The 23,243-nt window shown below is 43.1% G+C and overlaps 1 protein-coding gene across 1 annotated transcript in view; it reads right to left on the bottom strand.

Annotated features, from left to right (window-relative positions):
• HSD17B12 (hydroxysteroid 17-beta dehydrogenase 12) overlaps positions 1-23,243 on the bottom strand; it is a 108,682-nt gene that overhangs the window by 1,210 nt on the left and 84,229 nt on the right. The window contains exons 8-10 of the mRNA XM_038764493.1: positions 13,001-13,082; positions 9,147-9,212; positions 524-673 (exon numbers count right to left, since the gene is read on the bottom strand). Of these exons, the coding sequence (XP_038620421.1) occupies positions 524-673; positions 9,147-9,212; positions 13,001-13,082 (298 nt within the window). The remainder of the gene's footprint in view (positions 1-523; positions 674-9,146; positions 9,213-13,000; positions 13,083-23,243) is intronic.

The raw sequence follows: 23,243 nt of genomic DNA, 5'->3' as shown, positions 1-23,243 counted from the left end.
ACTTCCAAGTGCTCTGATATCCAGGCATTAGTGGGAAGGCCCAGGAATGTCCTGCTACTGTGGTCAGACAAAGACTACGCATTTACAGGGATGTTTCTAAAACAGAGACCCAGGGTTTATAGAGTTATCAAGCAGAAGCTGTCAGGGGTTTATCGCTACCAGAGTTGCATACCTCCAAACTGCTGTTTGATGTTGATGGGGGGCTAAATAAATTCTTCCACCTCCTAAGCCCTCTCACTATATTTTCACCTTTCCACTTGTAAGGCTTTGCGTGACCCTAGGAGATAACTAGGGCTACAAAAATTCAAATGGCTCTTTAGTGGTGGTAGTAACACTTGCTCTGAGAGAGGGAAATGGGGAAGGAGAAGGGGGATGTAATGTGATTGTGCATCGCGGAATTTACAGTAGGTATCTTATATCAATAGAGTGTGCAATTGCTGGGATAAGCACATGATTTTCATTTAAACCCACAAAGAAGAAATTCAAATTAAATAAACATCTATCTTTAATTCAGCAAATGTACCATAATGGCATGGATCAAGTATCCAGAAGTCCGGGACTGCAGGCCAACCGTGTTAATAGCGGATTTTACGTATGTCTCCGGAGAAGGTTTGTCTAAAGTTGGCTTTCGAATTTTAGCCAATTTGGTGGCCACATAGAATGGTAGGACACTCTGTAAAAGAAAAAAAAAAAAACCAACATGAATTTATTTAAAGCAAAGCTGGAAAGTCACACATTGCTAATTAAAGCTTTCATGAAGACAATTCATAATCATAATGGGGGAACTTGCATTTTCTGTCTCAGACTAAAAAGCACCTCGCACCTACCTAAAATGATAACAATAATTATGATATTTAATTTATGTTAAGTGCTATGTGTCAAGCACTGTACAATAAAATCAGGAGACTCACAATCTAAGGGAGAGAAAGAAAACAGATATTAAATTCCCACTTTGCGGATGAGGAAACTGAGGCTCAGAGAACTTAAGTGACTCACCCAAGGACACAGAGCAGGCAAGCGGCAGGGCTGGGATTAGAAGCCAAGTCTCCCGGCTCCTAATTCCGCGCTCTTTCCAACAGGCCACACTGCTTGTTACCTCATTTTAGAGCATAAACAGACGTTTAAGCCAACAACTCTCAAGAGAACGTACAAAAATGCAGTTGGAAAAAAACACACCAGTTTAAGGAAATGCAGCTTAATCAAAAATTGGACTATAAATTATTTTAATATAAAATCTAAAGTGCAACGTGATCCAGGATGTGGTCATGTTCCTTCAGGAGTCAGTACTTGAACCGCAACAGCACTGGTTACCAAGCAATGTATGCCTGAGATTCCGTTTTCCAGAAGAGATATTACTGAGATGCTCAACTTCTTTGGGAATCAGATTAAGCTTGCGTTTTCAGAATAAAGGTTCTCCTCTACTTCTTGATGGACAAAGAAAAAGAATTGAACTTTTTTAACGATTTTGGGTAAGAGAGGACTTGACTGGTAATAACTTGGTTCACTATTAAACATTTTTTAGGAATGTTTTGGGGCGTGGTTATAGCTGGTTCAATTCAACCGCCAGTGAATTTTAAAATGCATCTTGCACTATAACCAATTCCTGATGCTTCTCTCTTTTTGCTGAAGCTGTGAAAGGAAGCAGAACTTGAAATGATTTTACCAGGATGGAAATTCTGAAACTGGGGCTGATCTAGACTGTGAGCCCACTGTTGGGTAGGGACCGTCTCTATATGTTGCCAACTTGTACTTCCCAAGAGCTTAGAACAGTGCTCTGCACACAGTAAGTGCTGAATAAATACGATTGAATGAATGATCTGAGCGGGACCCAAAGACTTTTAGGTTCACAGACCCCCATGTACACACCAGATTTTTCAGGGGGAGAAGAATGCCAAATGCTGCCGGGAGGTTATTCCTATTTATGAAATTATAAAACTTGACCCAGGAGCCTTAACATCCCTCCCCTTCTGCTTTTCCATCTGCAAAATTGGGACAATAATACCGGGTTCCTACAGAAATTAGAACTAGCTCTAATGTTTATGTGGAGAACGGCAAGGATTTTAGGGAAAAGCCGGCATGACATCCACATTATAATTACTCTCATCAATGGCAGCTATAGCTCCAGGTTTTCTTTTATGACATTCAAATTTCCAAACAAGATCATCCTGCTTTGTGGAGAACAAGAGCGAACGATCAACGTAACTGCAGCCTTCAACTGAACCGCTGGATGTCACCAGAGGATAATCTATCAGCTAAATGAAAAAGGAAAATTTACAGACCAGATAGGAAGGCATGGGGCAGAATTCTGAATGGAAGACCTACCTAGTAATTACAGTCTTACAATTTCTGACCTTTGAATCTTCTTTTTTCCTGCCCCCACTTCAGATATTCTGGTCTGCTTTGGGAAAGGCCAACTCTCCTTTTTAAAAATCTAAGCCTTCCTGAGGAACAAAGCTTGTTGTGAGCAGGGAACAGGTCTTCCAACTCTGTTATATTGCCCTCTCCCAAGCGCTTAGTACAGTGCTCTACACACAGTAAGTGTGATTGAACAGCTCTCAAACTGAAAGGATTAGGTCTTCAAAAGCCTTCCAGGCTAGTCAACAGGCAAAAGATTCCAGACATATGGGAAACCCTAATCACCGTGCTGTGGGCAGGGAAGGTGACTGCCAACTCTGTTATACTGTACTCTTCCAAGTGCTTAGCAGAGTGCTCTGCACACCGTAAGCACTCAATAAATACTACTGATGGATTGACTCCACCTCCAGTGGCAAGATTCCACAACTCTTATTCATTACCCACGCAAATGGGTTAACTCTTTTACAATGTGTTCTCGATAACTTCCAATATTGGGTAATTAGCAAATTATGGTTACAAATTACAGTCAATCAGTGGTATTCACTGAGAACTTGCTACTTGCAGAACACTATAGTAAGCGCTTGGGAGAGTATGACAACAGAATTAGCAGACGTACACTGCCCCTAACGATTTCACAGTCTAGAAGGGGAGACAATCATGTGATTAAAATAAAAGAAGCTCAAATTAAATATGGGGCAAAACGGTGCCCAAATATGAAATAGCTCTACCTAGGAAAATATATGATAGATGACCAGTGTTGATCAAACTAAGATTTTATTTTTTAGAAATACACATTTTTTTCTATGTGGCTGGTTGGTTCCATTAAGGGAATTCTATTCTGGAAAAAAGCGTTCAGAAATTCTCAAAATATACTGCACTGGCCTCCTTGGGTATTCAAAAAAAATATAATTAGTTACAAGAAGGGTTTAAGATAAACTTGCGCCCAAAAGATTCATAATGGGCTATAAAGGGGAACAAATGGAGGATGTGAAGAAGAGTTAGGGATATTACAAGGGACAAGTCCTAATCCCGAGGATGAGTGTCAAAGAGGGCAATTTTTTTGTTGTTGTTTTTAATGGTATTTGTTAAGCACTTACTACGTGCCAGGCAATGTACTAAGTGCTGGGGTAGATACAAGCTAATCCGATTGGACATAGTCTGGTTGGGCTCACAGTCTTAATCCCCATTTTACAGATAAAGTAATCAAGGCACAGAGAAGTGAAGTGACTTGCCTAAAGTCACACAGCAGACAAGTAGTGGAACAAGGTTAGAACTAGGTCCTCTGACTCCCAGGCCTGGGGTAATTCCACTAAGCCACCCTGCTTCCCAAATCTCTTTTGGAGAGAGAATAATACCCTGTAGAGCCTTGTCTGGAACCAGAACGACATTAGGAGAAGCAGCACGGTATAATGGATAGAGCACGGACCTGGGAGTGCAAAGGTCATGGGTTCTAATCCTGCCTCTGTCACCTCTGCTGTGTGGACTTGGGTAAGTCACTTTACTTCTCTGGACCTCAGATCCCTCAGCTGTAAAATGGGGGTTAAAGCTGTGAGCCCCAGGCAGGACAGGGATGGTGTCCAACCCGATTTGCTTCTATTCACCCCAGCGCTTACTACAGTGCCCGGCACACAGGAAGCACTTAGCAAATACCATTATTATTATTTCTTCTATTTTCAGAGGAAAACTATGATTCATCACCTACCTTGGGAAACAGAATCACATTTTGGCCTGACTTTTAAAATACCAAAAGGCGCCCGTCTATCTTCGGGAATGAGAGTTTAAACTCAAGGGTACTATTTCAAGTTGCTCAACTTGCAGATGGATCTATACCCAGTAAGACTACTGAAGGGCAGAAGAGTTTAGGATGAGAAGCTGCCTATGCACACTGAGGAAGTCTAGGGAGTCTATGCTTCAATAACTCTGGTGCCAACAGGGGATACAGCGCAGCCCAGGTCAGCTCTCTGCAAATTCTTTAAACAAACTCTAAGCTCAGCTACTTTGACAAGTGGAAACAAACAAACTGAGTCACAATCCAATGCTCTCATTTGTTTGGACGTTTGGTCTTGATTTAATACGTAGAAAGTTTTGGTCGAGATTGGAATTAAGGAGGCCTTGCCATTTTTAATCCCAAAGTACAGTAGGGAAGAAGAGGGCAGAGGAGTCTAAATTTGGAATTCAGAACACATTAGTCCATTAGCTCATTGTTGGCATGACTTCCACTCCTGTTCCTGCCCAGCTTCCCCACCTCCTGCCTTCCCTTCCAGCTCGGAAAACGCGCCAAGTCCGTGTGAACCCTCCATGGTATACCGAGTGGCTCACGTCCAGCCCCATCCAGGCTGCTCCTTCTCCGGGATCCCAAGGCGAGGGAATCGTTCTGGGGGTTGGTGCCCACCTGGACCAGCCTGCTGAGGACCCTCTATGTACTGCTTTTTGCTGACAGACTCTCAGGGGGCTGCCTGCTGCCAACTCCCACCGCCTCTGGCAGTGAAGGCGGGGCGGAGCCCAGCGGTCTCAGCTTTGGGTAGGGTGTAGCTGAGACGCTGGGCACAGAAGTGCTGCCCTTATAGGTGGCCACTCCTTGGGTTGAAGGGGAGGGAGGGGACTGTCTGAGCTCTTATTCTTCCCAAGTCTGACAAGACCTCAGAGCTTCCAATCAGCCCTGAAAAGCTGGCATGTTCGCTCTTTGAAGCTCATCTCCTCCTAGTCCTCACCAACACTAATATCCCAGCCCGCTCTTCGGCCCTGCACTCGTATGGAAAAGTTGGCACCCCTGGGCAGTGTGTGTTCGGTGGGGGTGCCCCTTTGGTCCAGTGAAAAAGAAAACAGGGCTGGGAGCCAGAGGGCGTGGGTTCTAATCCCTGCTCCACCACTAGTCAGCTGTGTGACCTTGGACAAGTCACTTAACGTCTCTGTGATTAAATCCTGCTCCCTCCTACTTAGTCTGTGAGACTATGTCCACCTGTATCCAGCCTGATTACCTTCTATCTACCCCAGCGCTTAGTACAGCGCTTGGCACATAGTAAGTGCTTAGTAAATACCATAATCATAATCACTTAGCCATAATCACTTAAGCACGGCAGCCACATTTGGTTCCAAGAAGAGCCAGTTAACTTAGGAGATTCCAGGAAAGTACTCTAACCCATGTAGACCTGAAATGAATCTCCAGTGGAACCTACCAGAACCTACATAAGTGCCTATAAACACTGAAATGTGATGATGTGACATGAGCATTCTTAGATAAATCCTCAAATAACAACACTCAAGACCCAAAAAATGCAACAGAGGAAAACACTAGAGGTTACTTACAGTGCAATCTTACAAAAAATCCAAATGGACAAAATCACATTTGAAATCCATTTTAAATCTGAATTCTTAAGAACAAGTGTTTTAGTACTGAATGGTAACTTCTATCCACCACAGAGTTGTAAGCAAAGGGAGACGGAAAAGAGATTTATGTGAACGGGTGGGATTTGGGAAGAAGGGAGAAATGGGATGGTATGGGCCATTACACAATGATGCAAAATTCTTAATAGTTTTCCTAGCCCATGCATATTACAAGTCTTAAAGTTTTTCCCCATTAAAATATTTGTAAGCTTCTTGTACAAAATTTATGGACCCACCCACAATAGACTTTTAGGCTTCCCGTTGCTTTAATTTATGGTGATGTACTTTTCTAGGATCACAAAATCCCATTAGAGGTTGATTGATTACCTATACCACATTAAAATAGAAAAAAAAATTCTATGCATTTCAACACCGAATGTGGAGAAAAATCTGAATACTTTTTGTCTGAAAAATGTCTTTATTGTTTCTCCTTTTGTTAAGCATACTACCAAAGAGTTCCAGTCACTCCGACAACAGAGGGACATGGCAATTTACACTTTTAAACCAAAACGTCCTGGTTGGTGGGAGCGGGGAGTGAAGGAAATGACAAAAAAGGGCTTGATAAAGGTATACACATAGAGATATTTCCATAGAGGTGTGGAAGATTCAAGATGCATGTTCATTAGTCCGAGATGTGAAAACAGTGCTTCTTTTTTTTTTTTAATAGCATTTGTTAAGCAACTGCTATGTGTCAAACACTGTCCAAATACTGGGCTAGGTACAAGTTAATTATATCAGACACTGTCCCTGTCCCACACAGGATTCAGTCTTAGTAAGAGGGAAAACAGATTCTGAATGCCCATTTGAGGAAACTGAGACCCAGAGAAGTTGAGTGACTTGCCCAAGGTCACCCAGGAAGCGATTGGGAGAGCTGGGATTAGGATCCAGATACTCCCAGACTCGTACTCTCTCCATGAGGCCATTTTGCTTCTATTAACTGGCAATTCCAAGCCATAGGGCCACCCTCTGAGGTAAGCCATGGATCTCTGTTAACACCAGATGGGTCCAATTGGAGCTGGAGACTTCTGCAGGGTGGCAGATCATTTCAAGGCCCTTCAGTTTGCTGGTACACTGAGGTTCTGGACTAAACAGAGGTGATCAAAATTCCCAGAAACTGTGCAACTGAGCCAGTCAGGCACACATCTCTCCTCCTCAGGGGGTGGTTCCTTAGCCTCATCCCAGAATCCAAACCTGTGTAAGTCCTGGAGGTTCCAGGGGAACCCCAGAACGCAAGACAGGATGTGTCTGCAACTTGGCAGTTCCCACTGGGGTTTGTATTCAACTGTGGAATGCAAAAAGTGACCTTCCACATCTTCCTGTGGTGAATACTGTAACCAAAATGGGATTTTGCCCAACATTTTGTACATGTCTTTTGGAGGCATTGGCAATACAGAACCAATATTACCGCACTTACTTAAAGGGGCAGGGAGGAATGGGGTAAAAGGTTCGTTCAACACCAAGAATGAGTCAATCAATCAATCAAGATATTACTATGAGACGCTACGGTATTTTTTTTTGGCCAAATGAACTGTCACAGCATTATTACTGCAACTGAAAGGAGTGTTGCATATTTCTGATAAGAACTTCGAGAAGCAGCCTGGCCTAGCGGAAAGAGCATGGGCTTGGAAGTCAGAAGACCTGGATTCTAATCCTGGCTCCGCAACTTGTCTCCTGTGTGACCTTGGGCAAGTCACTTCACTTCTCTGTGCCTCAGTTAGCTCATTTGTGAAATGGGGATAAATTACCTGTTCTTCCTCCTGCTTAGAATGGGAACCCCACTAGGGACCCACATCATGTTTCTGAAAAAAACATCCAGTCCTTATCTCCCCATTCCACAAAAACCTCCGATGATTGCCCATCCACCTCCTTGTCAAAACAGAAATTCCTTACCTTTAAGACAATCAGCTCTCTCCCTTGTACCTTACCTCGCTGATCTCCCTACAACCCAACCCGCACACAACGCTGCTCTAACACCAACCTATTCTCTGTACCTCAATCACATCTATCTCACCACCGACCCCTCGTCCGCATCGTCCTTCGAGTCTGGAACTCTCTCCCCCTTTCATATCTGACAGTCCACCCCTATCCTCACCTTCAAAATCCTCCTCATATCACATCTCCTCCAAGAGTCTTTCTTGACTGTGTCCTCCTTTCCCCTATCCGTCCTCTCTTCTGCATTGTGGAGAAGCAGCGTGGCTCAGTGGAAAGAGCCTGGGCTTTGGAGTCAGAGGTCATGGGTTCGAATCCCAGCTCCGCCACATGTCTGCTGTGTGACCTTGGGCAAGTCACTTAGCTTCTCTGAGCCTCAGTTACCTCATCTGTAAAATGGGGATTGACTGTGAGCCCCACGTGGGACAGCCTGATCACGTTATATCCCCCCAGTGCTTAGAACAGTGCTCTGCACGTAGTAAGCGCTTAACAAATGCCATCATTATTTATTTATTATTATCAGCTTTGCATTCAGCTGTGTGTCCCTTGAGCACTTTGATGCTCACGCTAGCCCCACAGCACTTGTGTAAATAACTTTATACTCAATTTCCCCAATCTGTAACTGATTTTAACATGTCTGTCTCCCGCTATAGACTGTTAGCTCCTTGTGGGCAGGGATCATTTCTACCAACTCCACTGTACTGTACTCTCCCTTACGCGCTTAGTACAGTGCTCTGCACACAGTAAGTGCTCAATAAATACAATTGATTGATTAAGCCCTTAGTATGGTGCTCTGCACATGGTATGCACTCAATAAATGAGATAGATTGGGGCAGGGACTGTGTCCAATCAACCTATATTGTATCAACTCCAACACTGAGTACTGTGCCTGGCATAGAGTAAGCACTTACCAAATATCACAATTATTGTTATTATCAAGGGCACAGTACAGTGCTCTGTACCCAGTAAATGCCCAACAGATTTGCCCAATGGATACAACTGATAATGATTACGATATTCAGCATTATTCTTGGGTTTAAGCACAATTAATTAAAGGAACTCTTGGTTTTGTTTGTTTCATCCTTACATTTCAGAAAGCCAAAGGATATTAACCACATTCATGTCATGGCACAAATATATCGGCAGACTAAAAAATTGCCTTTTACTCCCACTTGGAGACATTGGCTATCTTGTATCTCTATAACGGTATTCTTACAACTACACTTAAACAGCCTACAGAGTGCACTTTGGTCATTTTCAACATTATTTTTAGGTCTTCCCACTTAAAGGTTTTGGAGAAGTTTTCCAAAAGCTAGAATTAACTGGTATAAGCAAAAGGGAAACTGTATCTTTAATGATTTGTTAACGTCACATTCACTTACTTAGGAATGTGATTTCCTTTCGTTGCCAAGACAGCAACAGTTGCTGTGGTTACCACACAATAACATGAATACTTAACTGAAACAAACTCCACTCACCTGTACAATGATGCCCTTGCTCTTGTACTCTTCATGGAGGCATTGAGAGAAGAAATCTACAAAAGCCTGGGAGGGGGTTAGGGATGGGAAGAAAATACACATATAACATCCATCTGTCAGATTTGTTGTCATGGAAACAGGAAATAACACAGTAACTCCATGTAACACTAGAGTTTCTAATCCCTCTCTATTTTAAATGAAGATTAAAGCTTATGAAAAGGCATATTAGTTTATACTGGCAAACCCATTAAATTATATGATCCTTATCAAATGCATTATTCAAATCAAATTTGGATTCAGCTTCTACTTAGTGCATCGAAAAATAGTTTCCAAGAAGATGCATTAATAGTTTAAGAATGCAACTCCTGCCTCATGATCAACCTACAATTAGAAATAAAATATGGCTTCTGATTCTTCCCCAAGGATTCCTTTTGTTTCATTAGAGAAGCAGCATGGCTCAGTGGAAAGAGCACGGGCTTTGGAGTCAGAGGTCATGGGTTCAAGCCCCGGCTCTGCCAATTGTCAGCTGTGTGACTTTGGGCAAGTCACTTAACTTCTCTGTGCCTCAGTTACCTCATCTGTAAAACGGGAATTAAGACTGTGAGCCCCCCGTGGGACAACCTGATCACCTTGTAACCTCCCCAGCACTTAGAACAGTGCTTTGCACATAGTAAGCGCTTAATAAATGCCATTATTATTACTATAGAAATGTATTCTTTCGAGTCTTTGGTGACTGGTAAGCCTATAAAAAGGAGACAAAAGGTAACAACCTTAGAATCTTTTGGAAACACAAGATCAATCAATAGATGGCATTTTTTGAGCACTTACTGCGTGCAGTGCACTGTACTAAGCACTTAGGAGAGAAAAACACAACAGAGCTAATAGATACGTTCCCAGTGCAGAAAGAGCTTGCAGTCAAGAGGACACGGGCAATGGAAAGATGGAGTTACTACTATTCATCTTTCCATAAAAAAATGAAGGAACTTAAGCTGTCATGGGCTGTCTTTTCAAACACAAACCCCGGGACTCAATTAATAGTTCCCAAGGTTTTCCACCGGCAAATGCCACCGAGGTGGGGTAGGAGGCGAAAGAGGTTAGAAACCACTTCAAGCATCATTACATTATAGAGCCTCCATTTTCAAACACATATTTCTCTTACGCAAGAGGTGAGCCTCTCTAAACAGAGGGGAAAAACAATTTCGGAAGGTAGTAGCATCTGCTTCAGGGCGGCATCAACAGAACTGCACGTCTTTGGCTCATTTTCGTTGCTTGGATACATTAATTGCATTAATAGTAAGGAGTCTTATTATTTTTCTCTTTTGCTAAATTTATGCTAGAAGTTCGTTTACGCCGACTGGCCACAAAAAACTTCAATGAACCGATACTGTGAATGGAAGATGAACATTAAAAATAAACAGAGTTGTGCTTCTGTGCCTCCACAGACTGCACATAGCTGTCTTTGGAGTTAATTGGGAACTTGAGAGAGCAAAGAAAAAAAATACACTTGATATCTTGTGTCTTGTTTCTCAGAAACATCCCTATGATGCAAATAAAAACCAAGATACAGAGATATCTATTACAGTGGAAAAATCCACGTAACTTGGAAATTTAAGAGAAAGGGCAAAGTTAGGGTATTAAGAGAAAGGGCAACGTTAGGGTATTTCCTTCCCTCCTTCCATTTTGTGTTTTCTTCAGTTGGGGATGTATTTGAAGACTCGATATTTTACTAGATGTATAAACCTGAAATGGCCTACTGAAAACTGCATTTCCTGATCTATAGGAATGATAAATTAAAACAAGCCTTCCACAGTTCCCAATCCCAAAACCAATTGAGCTAAACATTTCAACTTCACTCCAGAGCACTGTTGTGAAATTGTGCTGGGTAAGAGCCATTGGCAATTAGAACCCCAAGGACCAGAGATTCTTGAGGGCTGGAATGATGGTTCTCAGGCTTCCTTGTCGTGATAATCCATCCACCCAGTGGGAAGAACTGCATTACCTCCATCATTCTGTTTTTCCTATTTTAAATTAGTAAGCATTTTGAATGGTACTTAAGTGTGGCACTGCAGTACGTGCTGGGGTGGATATAAGTAATCAGGTTGTACACAGTCCTTTGTCCCCCTTGGGGTTCAGAGTCCAAGTTGAAGGGAGGAGGTTTTAAGCCCCATTTTACAGATGCAGTAACAGAGGCCCAGAGAAGTTAAGTGCCTTGCCCAAGGTCACACAGTAGATGAACGGCTAAGTCTTCCTACTTCCAGACCGGTGCTCTTTCCCCTAAGCCATGCTGTTTCCCATTTAAACTGAAGTGCACCATTCTTTGACCTTACTTAACTGTATTCGACCTTTTCTTGCTCATTTAGTAAATAGTATTACTTATGATTCATGTTAGTGTGCATTTTTTTCCTGAAATCTGTTTTGATCACTGTTTTCTGAATGTCCAATGTTTAACCCAATGCTAAGTGTATTTGGCTTCTGTCGTCAATTCAACAGTTTTCACTGTTTGCATTTTTATATGCTAAAACTTGCACTTTGAAATCTCAAAAATCTAAAGTATACAACTCACACCTAAAGGTCTCACAGAACCTTACAAGTAGTCATTCCGCATTCTAGGCCATGTTGGTTGCAGTTGCCTAACACACCTAAGGTTTACCTTGTGGAAGTGGCATATGAAGGTCAGCAATGTTATGTTTTGTATTTCAAAGTACTATAGGGGTTAATTTAGAAAATTTCACTGCCCAAGTGACCCACAGTTCATTTGCTCCAATATTCAGCTATCCATAGTTACTACAGAAAGGGAGCTGTAATCCTTGATTTTGATATATTTATATTTCTCTTTCAAATACACAACTTTTGTTTTCAACATTATTTTGTTTTTTGAACAACGAAGCAGGGTGTCCTAGTGGGGAGAGCATGGTCCTGGGAGTCAGAGGGACCTGAGTTCTCATCTTGCCCACTTCGCTTGTCTGCTGTGCCCCCTTCGGCAAATCACTTCACCTTTCTGTGTCTCAGCTACCTCATCTGTAAAATGGGGATTAAGACAGTGAGCCTCACTCGGGACAGGGGCTGTGTCCAACCTGATAATCTTATATCTACCCCGGTGCTTAGTACAGTGCCTGGCACAAAATAAGCACTTGACAAACACCATAAAAAAACAATCTCTTAAATTGAGAGGTCCAAATGATATTGTGCTAGAGGGACTGACAATAAAATAAAATAAAAGTGACCCTGACTAGGGGGTCACAAAGCTGCAATGTCAAAACTTCAAGTTTCAAGAAACCAAAGATCTTTACCTTTAAATATTCTTGATAGCCTCATGAATCTGTCCTAGCTTACTAGACCTGAGTCATGAAAGTGTCTGGAGACTGTGCTCGACACTCAAATTGTTACTAACAAATAACACTTTCAATGATGAAGTTGATGACAAGAACTACACCTCTTCAGCTCTCACTCCAGTTCTGCTTTCTTTTAATTTTACAGCAAAGGTATAATGAATGTTAAGATGAGCTCAGCTACAGAGACAGGCGTGTGAGGGAACTATTCCCTATACTGTTTATTGCTTCATTTCTATCGGTCAATCAATGGTGTATTTATTGAGCGCTTACTTTGGGCAGAGGACTTGGGAGACTATCACTGTCCTTTCCTTTCTCCATGAGGAGTGTTAGCCTTGGAGGTGCTCCCAGCCTTCACGAAAAGCCAGTCTCCCGGGAACATTAAAAGATGAAACTAGAACCAAAAGTTTTGCCCATTCCTTCTTCCTGTAGTACAGCTAGTAATTGTCAACAAGAAAAGCCCAGCACAAATTCACTTTACTTTCCCCCCTCTTCAGATCATGTGATTTACCAAGCAGTATTCACCTTCGTAGCTGAATATATAGCCAGTAATGGCACCGGGCTCATGCCGCTAGCAGAAGAGATGTTCAGAATTACACCTTTAGATCTAAAAAGAAAAACAAAAAAGTGGTAAGGGAGGTATTTATATGTTTCAGTAGCGATAGTTAGGAAATACTTCGGCACTATCAAAGTACAGTGGTTAAAGCACATCAAAGTACAGTGGCAGAAATTTAACTCAGAATTTTTCCACCAAAGACAAATTCGCGAACTGCATCCCCAAAATGAAAATGTATAAAAAGCTGTTTATATCTCAACAGTAAATGAGACTTCTCCTTGAAGTGACTCCCTGAATAATAATAACGATAATTATGGTACTCATGAAGCACTTTCTATGTGGCAAGCACTGTTCTAAGCACTGGGGTAGACACAAATTGATCAGGTTGGACATCCTTGTCCCACATGGGGCTCATAGTTTAAGTAGGTGGGGGTAGGACTGAATCCCCATTTTACAGGTCAGGTAACTGAGGCACAGACAAGTTAAGTGACTTGCCCAAGGTGACACAGCAGACAAATGGCAGAGCCAGGATTAGAACTCAGGCCTTCCGACTCCCGGGCCTGTGCTCTTTCCACTTGACTGTGCTACTTTGAATATGCACAGAGCCCTGTTGTCGTTGCTTCGTTCATGCTTTCAATCCCAAACACTTCCCACCCTTCCAAGTGGAACTTGGAAGACTCTCTACTTCCTCCTCTTGCTCTCCCTAATAGCTAGCTCAACTTCAGCTGGTCTATTTAAGACTCGGCCCGGACACCCAAGGACTAATTTTTTAACAAAAGTGGTATATTTGTTAAGCACTTACTATGTGCCAGGCACTGTACTAAATCCTGGGATAGATGCCAGCAAATCGGGCTGGACGCAGTCTCTGCCTGACATGGGGTTCACAGGCTCAATCCCCATTTTACAGGTGAGGTAACTGAGGTACAGAGAAGTGAAGTGATTTTCCCAAGATTGCACAGCAGACACCTGGAGGAGCCGGGATTAGAACCCATGACCTTCTGACTCCCAGGTTCATGTTCTATCCACTATGCCATGCTGTGTCCCATCATACTACACCACATGTCATACTCCGTGTCATACCTGAGGAAAAGAATCCCTGCCTGAAGGTGGGAAGCTCATCCAGCATTCCCTGCAAGAGAAGGCCAAGGTCGAGTTCAGATGGGCTACCTTGGGACCAAAAGCTGGCTAGGTATGCATAGGATTGAGGGGAAGTATTAGGACAGTGCTCAAGCGCTTAGTACAGTGCTCTGCACAGAGTAAACACTCAATAAAAATGACCAACTGTCTGCTTTTGTGGGCAGGGAATGTGTCTACCAACTCTGTTGTATCGTACTCTCCCAAGTACTTAATACAGTGCTCTCTGTACACCATAAATGGTGTACCCACTTCAATCCATACTTCATGCTGCTGCCCGGATTATCTTTGTCCAGAAACGCTCTGGACATATCACTCCCCTCCTCAAAAACCTCCAATGGCTACCGATCAATCTGCGCATCAGGCAGAAACTCCTCACCCTGGGCTTCAAGGCTCTCCATCACCTCGCCCCCTCCTACCTCACCTCCCTTCTCTCCTTCTACTGCCCAGCCCGCACCCTCCGCTCCTCCACCACTAATCTCCTCACTGTACCTCGCTCTCGCCTGTCCCGCCATCGACCCCCGGCCCACGTCATCCCCCGGGCCTGGAATGCCCTCCCTCTGCCCATCCGCCAAGCTAGCTCTCTTCCTTCCTTCAAGGCCCTGCTGAGAGCTCACCTCCTCCAGGAGGCCTTCCCAGACTGAGCCCCTTCTTTCCTCTCCCCCTCGTCCCCCTCTCCATCCCCCAGCCTTACCGCCTTCCCCTCCCCACAGCACCTGTATATATGTATATATGGTTGTACATATTTATTACTCTGTTTATTTATTTATTTATTTATTTTACTTGTACATTTCTATCCTACTTATTTTTTTTTGTTGGTATGTTTGGTTCTGTTCTCTGTCTCCCCCTTTTAGACTGTGAGCCCACTATCGGGTAGGGACTGTCTCTATGTGATGCCAATTTGTACTTCCCAAGCGCTTAGTACAGTGCTCTGCACATAGTAAGCGCTCAATAAATACGATTGATTGATTGATTGATAAATGCTCAATAAATATGACTGATTGATTGATTTCTCAGAGGCAGCCTTTTTCCACTTCCCTATCCTTGCCCCATTCATGCACTTCTATCCTTTCCAGTGAAGGCTTTTTAGTGTAGCAAACCTCCATTCGCCCAGTACATGGGAAGCAGTGTGGCCTAGTGGAAAGAGCCCGGGCCTGGGAGTGAGAGGATCTGGGTTCTAATCCCAGTTCCACCACATGTCTGCTGTGCGACCTTGGGTAAGTCACTTCACTTCTCTGGGTAAGTCACTTCACTTCTCTGGGCCTCAGCTTCCTCATCTGTAAAATGGGGATTAAGACTGTGGAGCCCCAAGTGGGACTGGGACTGTGTCCAACCTGATTACCTCTTATCTACGCCAGCATGTAGAACAGTGCTTGGCACATAGTGAGCACTAAACAAATACCACAGTTATTATTATCACTATGGAAGACAAGAGCAAATGGGTGGCTAGATCCAACTAGTAGATATAGATGCATTTGCACTCCGGCCTTTGTTGTTGGAGCACTGGAGGACGTGAGCGCGAATCTGGCCGTGGTGATCAATTTGTAGATGGGGTGCTTGGTTTGTTCTCTGCTGCTCCTGGTGACGTTCGGGAAACTCTCAAGGTTGTTGCTGCTGTTGAAATCTAGCTAGTGGATAGAGCGTGGGTCTGGGAATCAGAAGGTCATAGGTTCTAATTCTGATTATGCCACTTGTCTGCTGTGTGACTTGGTCAAGTCACTTCACTGGGCCTCAGTTCCCTAATCTGTAAAATGAGGATTGAGACTGTGCACCCCACATGGGACACCCAATTTGCTTGTAACCATCCCAGTGCTTAGTGCAGTGCCTGGCACACAGTAAGTGCTTAACAAATACCATTATTATTATTATTATTAACTACTATTTCCTCTCATGCTCGACAAGTCTTTCAAAAGGAAATGATAAGACAGTCTGGTGGGTTTGAAGTGTAGTTGGCGATTATCTAGCCTCTCCTATTACCTCTCCAGAATCCCAAACCCTTCAATCAATTGTATTTATTGAACACTGTGTACGGAGCACTGTACTAAGTGCTTGGGGGAGTACAAGCATTTGTATTTGAATCCTTTAGTCACCCCTCCCTCAGCCCCACAGAACTTATTTCAATATCCAAAATTTACTTATTTAATGTGTGCCTCCCCCTTTAGACTGTAAGCTTGTTGTGGGCAGGGAACATGTCTATCAACTCTGTTTATGGTACTCTCCCAAGTTCTTAGTATAGTGCTCTGCACACAGTTCGTGCTCAAAAAATACGATTGATTGACTACACCATAACAAAGTTGGTAGAAATGTTCCCTTCCCACAAGGACCTTATAACCTAGAAGGGGAGGCAGACACTTAAAAAAAAATTACAGATCTATAAATAAAAGTGTGGTGGGGCTGAGGGTGAGGTGAACAAAAGCGCACAAGTCCAAGTGCGAGGGTGATGCAGAAAATCTGTAATTTATTTATTTGTATTGATGTCTGCCACCTCCCCTCTAGACTGTGAGCTCGTTGTGGGCAGGGAATGTATCCACTTGTATTGTACTCTCTCCCAAGTGCTAGTGCAGTGCGCAGTGCACAGTAAGTGCTTCATAAATCTGAATGACTTAATTAAAAGGGAAAATATGGGCTTAGGGCGGAAGGCCTCTTGGAGGAGATGTGATCTTAATAAGTCTTCAAAGGTGGGGAGAGCGATGGTCTGTCAGAAATGAAGGGGTAGGGGGTCCCAGGCGAGAGGCAGGACATGGACGGGGGGTTGACAGTGAAGCAAATGAGACTGAGGTAAAGAATACTTTAAATAACAACCAATGTCATAAGTCTCCTAGCTCCCTCAAAATTGACAAAAAATGGAGAAGGTGCAGTTTCCTTTAAGCTTCCCTACAAGATTAAGCAGAAGGAGAAATTGAGTAGTGCTTAACAAAGAGGAAAAAAGAAAATCTTTTTCTCTTTTTTTACAGTCCTGGGAAGAGTTAGAGAGTAAATCAAGATTTAGGGTATGCTGAAATGAAGGCATATTATAACACTTCACATTTTGCTAAAACACTACCAGAAAAAAATAAAAAAAATAATATTGTAACGAGTAATATTTTATGATACAACATTCTTAATTTATCACACTTGCTTATTTAATGATAGGCACAATTTTGTGAAGCAAAAATGACCTAATGTAAAATATCTTTGGGAATAAAAGTGCTATATAAAATCAAGATATCATAATGAATCTCTCAGTAGTGCAAATTAGTGAAGTTCTTCCGACAGCGAGGGCTGCCATATCAAGGTGGAATCTATTTTTATTATAAAATAGTTGATAGCACACAAGCCTGGGAGTCACAAGGACCTGGGTTCCTATTCCAGTTCTGCCACTTGTCCGCTGTGTGACCTTGAACCAGTCACTTAACTTCTCTATGCCTCAGTTACCTCATCTGTAAAATGGGGATTAAGACTGTGCTTCCCCTGTGGGACATGGACTGTGTCCCCCCTGATTATCTTGTATCAACTCTAGCACTTAGTACAGTGCCTGGCACACCGTAAGTGCCTGACAAATACCATTAAAAAAAAAAAATATATATATATATATATATATATATATATATATATATATATATAAAAGATTTCCAGTTGGTTGAGAAATCCAATAGCAAGAATCCACTAAATAATCCCCGTGAATAGAACTAGCCAAGTTTTTTATTTTTAATATATATTCTTCCATTGTATTTTTAAGAGCAACTACTATTTTAGTGCATCTTAGTGGTGGGAGCTCATTGTGGGCAGGGAATATGTCTGTTATATTTGTACTCTCCCAGGCACTTAGTACAGTGTTCTGCACACAGGAAGCGTTCAATAAATACAACTGATTGATCGATAGGCATTCTGAGTTACTCTTTAGGAAGGTAATCTTTCTGAAATGGTCTCATTGCTGATCCATATTTCAGGGGAAGGGAGAAAAGACATTTAAATGGTGACCACCTAAATTGTGATCTTCAAGAGCTAGAACTGCAGGGTTACCGTTCATTTTTCTACATCAGGGGTAAGAAGGAAGACGATGGGAATTAGGAGGGGAAAAAAGCAGAAGGAGTGCAAGGTCTTTAAAGAAGCTTCTTCGGCTTGCCAGCTGTCTAAAGGGAAATCCTCTAGTTTGCTTTAGAAGATACGATGATTTAGTTTAACTAATATGGAGGTTGGTTCAGACAGTTATCATAAAAGGCTTTCGAAAGAAATGACATTCCACATATGGGCGTGACTAGAAGGCGCGACTCCCCAGAGTACTGAGGTAGGGGCAGAATTGAACCTGTAATTAAAATGATTTTTCTCCTCAGATGCTGCTTTGTAAAGGAGTTTGTAAACATCTAGCACATGAAAAAGAATTACCTGCCCAACACGCCATAACATGTCATCATTCCACCTTAAGCGGTACAGTATGAAAAAAAGGCTATTTTTAGCTGTCCCACAGTTGCTATAGCAACCACCTCCCGCTCCAGCTGTACCCAATGTTTATAATTCCGGAGAAGTGGAAAGAGCAAGTTTCCTCTGTAATGTAGTTATGCACTTGCTACTTTTATGGCAATAAATACCATATTTTGATTGTAGCTATTTGAATAGAAACAGTCCATTGCCTTAAGACGTTAGATTCCTATGGGCTGGGAATTTCTTCCATCTCAGAGGCAGACCTGAGGAAAAAGAACCCAGGCTTCTAAGGGGCTCCTAATTCACACTGGAGTTGCTTATTCTGTGAAAACTAACAACAGGAAACATAATAGTAGATAATAATAACTATGGTATTTGTTAAGTGCTTACTCTGTGCCAAGCCCCGTACTAAGAGCTGGGGTAATCAGAGCCCATGTGGGGCTCACAGTCTAAGTAGGAGGGGGACCCGATATTGAACCCCCATTTTACTGATGAGGAAACTGAGGCACAGACAAGTTAAATGACTTGCCCAAGTTCACATAGCAGGCAAGTGGTGGAGCTGGCAATAATAATAATATTCATATTAATAATAATAATTAATAATAATAAGCACTGGGGTAGTTACAAGCTAATCAGGTTGGACACAGTCCATGTCCCACAAGGGGCTCACAGCTTTAATCCCCATTTTTTTTTTGCAGAGGAGGTAACTGAGGCACAGAGAAGATACGTGATTTGCCCAAGGTCACACAGAAGACATGCGGCGGAGCTAGGATTAAAATCCGGGTCCTTCTGATTCCCAGGACCAAGTTTAACCTAGGTCCGTACTCTTTCCACTAGGCCACATTGATTCACGCCTCATAAGGGTAAAGCAGCAAACATACTATAAGGAGCTGGCTTAGAAACGTAAGCGAGAGTTCCCAGAGATGCCCCATAATACTGTTTTACACCTCTAACAAGCACCCTAATTAAAATGGAAGGGGTAGATGAGTCAGGCTTTTTTTCTTCCTAACCAAAGATACCAAATGTATTAAGTCTGTGCCATATTCCTCGTTGATGCTTCAAACATGAAGCAAAACAATACAAGGGACAACCTTCCTGCATATCCAGTGTGGCCAGGACTGAGGGTCCTCCCTTGTCCTTCTCAGTCACTCACAAACTCGGGGAGGGGGGTGGGGGGAGTTTAGCAGTGTCTTCTTTAAATATGAAAGACAACTATAGGCATTGGTCCTGGAGAGGTTTGGGGCTGGTGATAATAATAATAATAATAATAATAATAATAATAATAATAATAGCATTTATTAAGTGCTTACTATGTGCAAAGCACTGTTCTAAGCGCTGGGGGGGGTACAAGGTAATCAGGTTGTCCCATGGGGGGCTCACAGGCTTCATCCCAATTTTACAGATGAGGGAACTGAGGCCCGGAGAAGTGAAGTGACTTGACACAGCTGACAATTGGCGGGGCCAGGATTTGAACCCATGACCTCTGACTCCAAAGCCTGGGCTCTTTCCACTGAGCCATGCTGCTAATCTAATTCTGACTGTACTTCCCAAGCGCTTAGTACAGTGCTCTGCACACAGTAAGTGCTCAATAAATACGATTGAATGAATGAATGAATGATTGTAATTCCAGCTGGTTAAATCAGAATGGACCCTCAATTTGGCTTTTACCCTCGAATTCCAGATGAATCTGGAGGTGGTCCACACCAAGTGACCTAAAATCACAGACTGATCTTTCATCAGGAGAGAGGAGAGGAGAGAAGTTGGACACAGTTTCTAGTCTGGATAGAGAAGCAGCATGGCACAGTGGATAGAGCATGGGCCTGGAGTCAGAAGGTCATGGATTCTAATTCTCCCTCCGCCTCGTGTCTGCTGTGTGACCTTGGGCAAGTCACTTCACATCTCTGGGCCTCAGTAACCTCATCTGGAAAATGGAGATTGAGACTGTGAGCCCCATTTGGGACAGGGACTGTGTCCAACCTAATTTGCTTGTATTTACCCCAGCACTTAGCACAGTGCCTGACACATAGTAAGTGCTTAACAAATACCATTATTGTTATTATTATTAGTCCAAATTGGGACTCACAATCTAAGGAGAGGAAGTATTCAATTCCTTTTTGGCAAAGGAGGAAATTGAGGTACAGAGAAGTTGATTCAGTTGCCCAATTCCTATAGCAGGTAAGTGGCAGAGCCAGGATTAGAACCCAGGCCATTACTCTTTCATAGGCCACGCTGCTTCCCAGCGCTGTTATATCCACTCCAAATCCAGCCAGTGACACTGTACTTTCTGGGGAAGGAATTCTCATCATCCTGCAGTGGGGCTTCGATAGGGATGTTTCACTTCACAGATAATGAAGGAGCAAAGTGGACAAAGTTAAACACCAACCAGGAAGCCAGAAGCAGGGGAAGCTTCATTCCCCAGACGCCTCCCTTTTGGGGGTTAGACCGGTGGGATGGAAAAAAAAAACCAACAAAAAATGGTGGTTTCTTGCCCTCCTGTTGCCAGGGTTCAATCTGTACACCTTTGCTGGGTAAAACTCTCACTTCCAATTCACATGACGTTACCGCCTAAATGCCTGGGCGAGTACAATACAAACACAGTTGATAGACATGTTCCTTGCCCACAGGGAGCTCGCAATCTAAAGCAAGAGCTTACTACAGCCCAGAAGAGAAGCCTGCTATAGTCCCGAGGAGGAGCTTACTTTGGTCTAGAGGAGGAGTTTACTTCAGTCTAGAGGAGGAGCTTACTACAGTCTAGAGGAGGAGTTTCCTACAATCTAGACCTCTACCTACAGTTTGGATCAGCTTTTCAAGGGGCCGCAGGACCCCGGACCAGATAACCAAAAAGAGTGAAACAGCTAGAAAGGCTGATGCAGATGTCACTGAGTTTACCTGCACCTCATTTGGAGGAACTGCCCAAAGAGCAAATCATGGAAATTCATCAATCAAATGCCCCAAAACAAGATGCCCGTAACAGACAACGTAGTTATATATTCATCAGATTTCGGGAAAGCAGATGAAACTGTAAATATGCTTGACAAGACTAATGCAGAAAGGAGTTCAAATGGAAGCAGCGTGGCTCAGTGGTTCACTAGAAAGAGCCCAGGCTTGGGAGTCAGAGGTCATGGGTTCTAATCCCGCCTCCGCCACTTGTCAGCTGTGTGACTTCGGGCAAGTCACGTCACTTCTCCAGGCCTCAGTTACCTCATCTGTAAAATGGGGATTAAGACTGTGAACCCCATGTGGGACAACCTGATCACCTTGCACCCTCCCCAGCACTTAGAACAGTGCTTTGCACATAATAAGTGCTTAACAAATGCCATCATCATCATCATCAAATGTAAGTAGAAGTTATCAGAACAAGTTACTATTTTTACTTATGTAACTATCCTTCCCTTTTGCAACACGAAAAGGAGGATGGAGCTATTATACTGGATTCATATAAGAATTAAGTCTTATATGAGCAGAAAAAGAGCAGAAAAAAAGGATGAAAAGGAGAAAGAAGAGAAAGGTAGGGAGGACACTTGAGACTGCTGCCCACAACAGGCAGTCAATGAATTAACTGCCCCTTCCTTCTCCTACTCTTTGGGAGTTTTCCTGCCTTGGTGAAGAAACCTCAGTGCAAAGCCCACCATAGTGGTCTTAGCATTAGAACCCATCTCCTCTTCCTACCCCAGCCCTGGGTGGCTAATCCTGCTTACAATTAAGCATTAAAAAAAAAAAAAAAACCAAACCCCAAAACTTTATTCCACCTAAAAAATCGGGTTGGGGAACTTATGTGGCCAAGGCAATTAAGCAAGTGAATTCTGCTGTCTGCTGCAAGGTACTTTAAGAGGAAAGGAAGGCTGTTTTTCAGCTCCTGCAACCTGACTCCCCCCGCGCCGGCCCCTTCAGCCGGCAGCTCTCAGCCATATTATGTTTTTGTTTGCAGCTCTTCTGCTAATGAGGCTTGGCCACTCCAGCTCTATAGGCCCCTTGTGCCCCTCCACATATTATTCCTTTCTTTAATGCCCTGTTGGTTCAGATTTTGCACAGACAAGGGTAAGGCTTCTTGGTGCAATCCAAATTCGGCCAGGACACTTTAAAGAGCTACAGAATGTTCTAGGGCCACCTCGAAATTCACAGTACTAATGCACCGAGGACTATGGGAGACATTCGTTTGTTTGGAAAGGCAGCCAAAATTTGCCCAGACCGGGCTTTCAGACATTATGAGGATGGTTTCGCACGCCGCTATCATACTATGCCGTAAAACAACATCCCCATCTTCAGTGTGCACCCATTCTCCTTAAGGAAACTCAGAACATGGACACTCGAGCCTCCGTTAAGAAACCTCGAGCTAATGCAGTCACAGCTGAGGGGAGAGTGCAGCTTGAAGAAGGTTATCCCCAGGAACATCCCAGGCACTCTAAAACCACCCCCTCAGAATAGCAGGTTATTTAGTTAGCGCTGATGAGTCAGACCGGCTTTTTAATTCTGATCTAAAGAAGTCACCGCAACACAGGAGGGGGAAATAAAAGGGGAATCGAGTGGAAAAGGCTTCCACCACCTGGTGACTCATGCCCCATCATGGTGACTCACCCCGCATTGCTCCGTCGTTCAAACATGGAAGCTGGGCTGGTTAGTCACTATAATGAATTTTTCAAAGAAAGGATTCTCCCCTATAAATAATAATGAGTTCTG

Source organism: Tachyglossus aculeatus, chromosome 22, assembly GCF_015852505.1.
Source record: "Tachyglossus aculeatus isolate mTacAcu1 chromosome 22, mTacAcu1.pri, whole genome shotgun sequence".
In the NCBI taxonomy this organism is placed as follows: Eukaryota; Metazoa; Chordata; class Mammalia; order Monotremata; family Tachyglossidae; genus Tachyglossus; species Tachyglossus aculeatus.
The sequence above is the reverse complement of the archived record's forward strand: the minus strand, read 5'-3'. Positions and strand labels throughout refer to the sequence as shown.